We start from the raw sequence: 2,485 nt of genomic DNA, 5'->3' as shown, positions 1-2,485 counted from the left end.
AACTTCATTTGGCAGATTCCGCTTTGATCTGCATCCTTGCTATCTTTGCCCGGACAACCCACACCGCTTGCATTCACAAGCTTTGCACCATGTTAACTCATGCTCTCCACAAATGCAATGCAATGCAGTACATGATGTTCCGATGCGGAAACTCGGTGTCGATTTTAAAGGATCTGAACCGTCTTCAGTAAAATGCCCACAAAGTTCATTTGAAATTGCTGTGTTCCGAGCTCAGATATCAACTGAAAACCAAGCCAAGCCTTAACTCATTTTTTCTACAATTGCAATGTACTCCCTTCGTTCACAAATATAAGATGTTTTGGATATTTTCATACGGACGACATACGGACTAAACTGAGTGAACAAACACACTAAAATGTGTCTACATAAATCCGATTTCAGAAAGAACTTATACCATCTTATATTTGTGAACGGGGAGAGTACTTGATAACAACACTGCTGAAGATACTAGCCAAATTTTGCCGAACAACCTGCGACAGGCCAGTGAGACTGCGATTCATATTCAGCCTGCAACTTTTCTGAATTTTTGGCTTGGTTTGCAATTGCTGTAAAAATGATGAAAACCAAAGTTTGATGAACAGCATGTTACAGGCAAAGTCAGAAACGGAGAGTGCAGTGCAGATTCAGGATGCAGTGTTTCAGAATTTTTAGCCTGGCTGGAGATATTCTTACTCTTACACCAGATCATATGTACAAACGCTCCAATCATATCTTGTCTGGATGTTCATAGAAATGCGTTTCTACAGTTGTTCAGAGAGCCGATCTGACTTTCTTTGGCAGATTCTGCTTTATTCACCTTGCTATCTTTGCCCGGACCACTAGCATATCGCTTGCATTACAAGCTTGCAGCAATGTTAATTCATGCTCTCCCCAAATGCAATGCAATGCATAATGTTCCATTACAAGCTTGCACCAATGTTAACTCATTCTCTCCCCAAATGCAAGGTAATGCAATGCACAATGTTCCCAAGCGGAAACTCGGTGTCGACTTATAAGGATCTGGACTGTCTTCAGTAAAATGCCCGCAAAGTTCACTTGAAAGCGCTCCGTTCAGAACCCGGATATCAACCGAAAACCAAACCAAACCCTAACTCAGTTTCTCCACAATGGCAATGTACTTGATAAGAACACTGCTGAAGGTGTTAGCCAAATTTTCCTGAACAGCCTGTGACAAGCCAGTGAGACTGCAGTTCATAACCAGGCTGCAGCATTTTCTTGAATCTTTAGTCTGGCTGAATATGTTCTCACTCTTGCACCAGATCAGCTGTGCAAATGTTCTAAATGTACTGCTCGAGTGCTTGTCTCGGTGTTAATAAAAGATGATATCTGCAGTATCCTTTCATTTATTCGGCATATATCCTGCTTGAAACCAGCACCCTTGCTATCTTTGCCCGGACCACCAACATGGCAACATGGCATCGCTCGCCATCACAGCTTGCACCAGTGTTAACTCATCCCCTCCAAAAACTAAGTGCAATTCAGTAAAATGAACCAGAGGATACCAATGTTTCAAACGCGAAGGCCCGCGTCGATGTCAAATAACTGAACTACCTTCTGTAAAATGCGCGTAAAACTTTCGATGAATTCATGCATTCCAAACAGATCTCATATGAACCAGAGGATCTCTGATATGAACTGAAACATATAGAGAGAAGGAGGGAGACCAATGCAGTGCTAAAAGATATTACTAGCTCAGTAAAAATATGGCATATGATAGCCTCAGGATCTCATATGGTTAACACCGAACACCTCAAAATCCCTAGCACAAACTCAAACTGCTACTACCTCTCTCCCTCACTCACGCACGCACACACACTGAAATTCCTAGAACCAGAGGGGGTGAAAAAGGAACACCCACAGTTCTTCCCATTCAGCTCACGCTCAGCAGTAATAAAAAAAAGTTACTACGAAGCTAGGAGATCCCTATCCTAACCCTCGCTCCGGCGACCGACTCCTCTTCGGCCTGCCACTGTATGTACATTGCAAGTCCGCCCAGCGCCCGGGGGTAAATCTGTCAGAATGGGGACGAATGAAGGGCAGAGTTCTCCAGCGGCAGGCGAAGAAGGTGCGGAGGCAGGGGCCGGAGCCTAGCACTCGTCGGCGTAGGGGTCGTCGGAGAGGCGGACGAGGAGGCGGCGGAAGTCGGCGACGGGGCAGGGGATGCGGAGCGCGCCGGGGTGGCCGTAGCCGTACTCCTGGGCGGCGCGCAGGAGCAGCGCCGCGAAGGCCGGCCGGCCCAGCAGGTCCGCGCGCACCGCGAACCGCTCCACGGGCCCGCCCTCCTCGCCGACGCACACCGGCACGTGCCCCTGCGGCACCTTGGCGCAGCCGCCGCCGGCCGCCGACGCGGACTGCTTCGGCGCGCGGAGCTGCCGGTACGCCGTGGCGGCAGCCGCGGAGGAGGAGTCGGCCGCGGCGACGCGGGAGAGCCGTCGGAAGAGGCGCTTCATGGCGCTGGAGGCGG

General features: G+C 49.1%; 1 protein-coding gene across 1 annotated transcript; it reads right to left on the bottom strand.

The window, feature by feature from the left end:
* Positions 1 to 1,696: 1,696 nt before the first annotated feature.
* Positions 1,697 to 2,476, bottom strand: LOC119318867 (auxin-responsive protein SAUR71-like). The gene has a single exon (XM_037593437.1). The coding sequence runs from the start codon at positions 2,469 to 2,471 to the stop codon at positions 2,109 to 2,111; it is 363 nt and encodes a 120-aa protein (XP_037449334.1). The 5' UTR covers positions 2,472 to 2,476; the 3' UTR covers positions 1,697 to 2,108.
* Between the last annotated feature and the right edge of the window lie 9 nt (positions 2,477 to 2,485).

Source organism: Triticum dicoccoides, chromosome 6A (assembly GCF_002162155.2).
Source record: "Triticum dicoccoides isolate Atlit2015 ecotype Zavitan chromosome 6A, WEW_v2.0, whole genome shotgun sequence".
NCBI classification, from domain to species: Eukaryota; Viridiplantae; Streptophyta; class Magnoliopsida; order Poales; family Poaceae; genus Triticum; species Triticum dicoccoides.
This window is presented reverse-complemented; position numbering and strand designations above follow the sequence as displayed.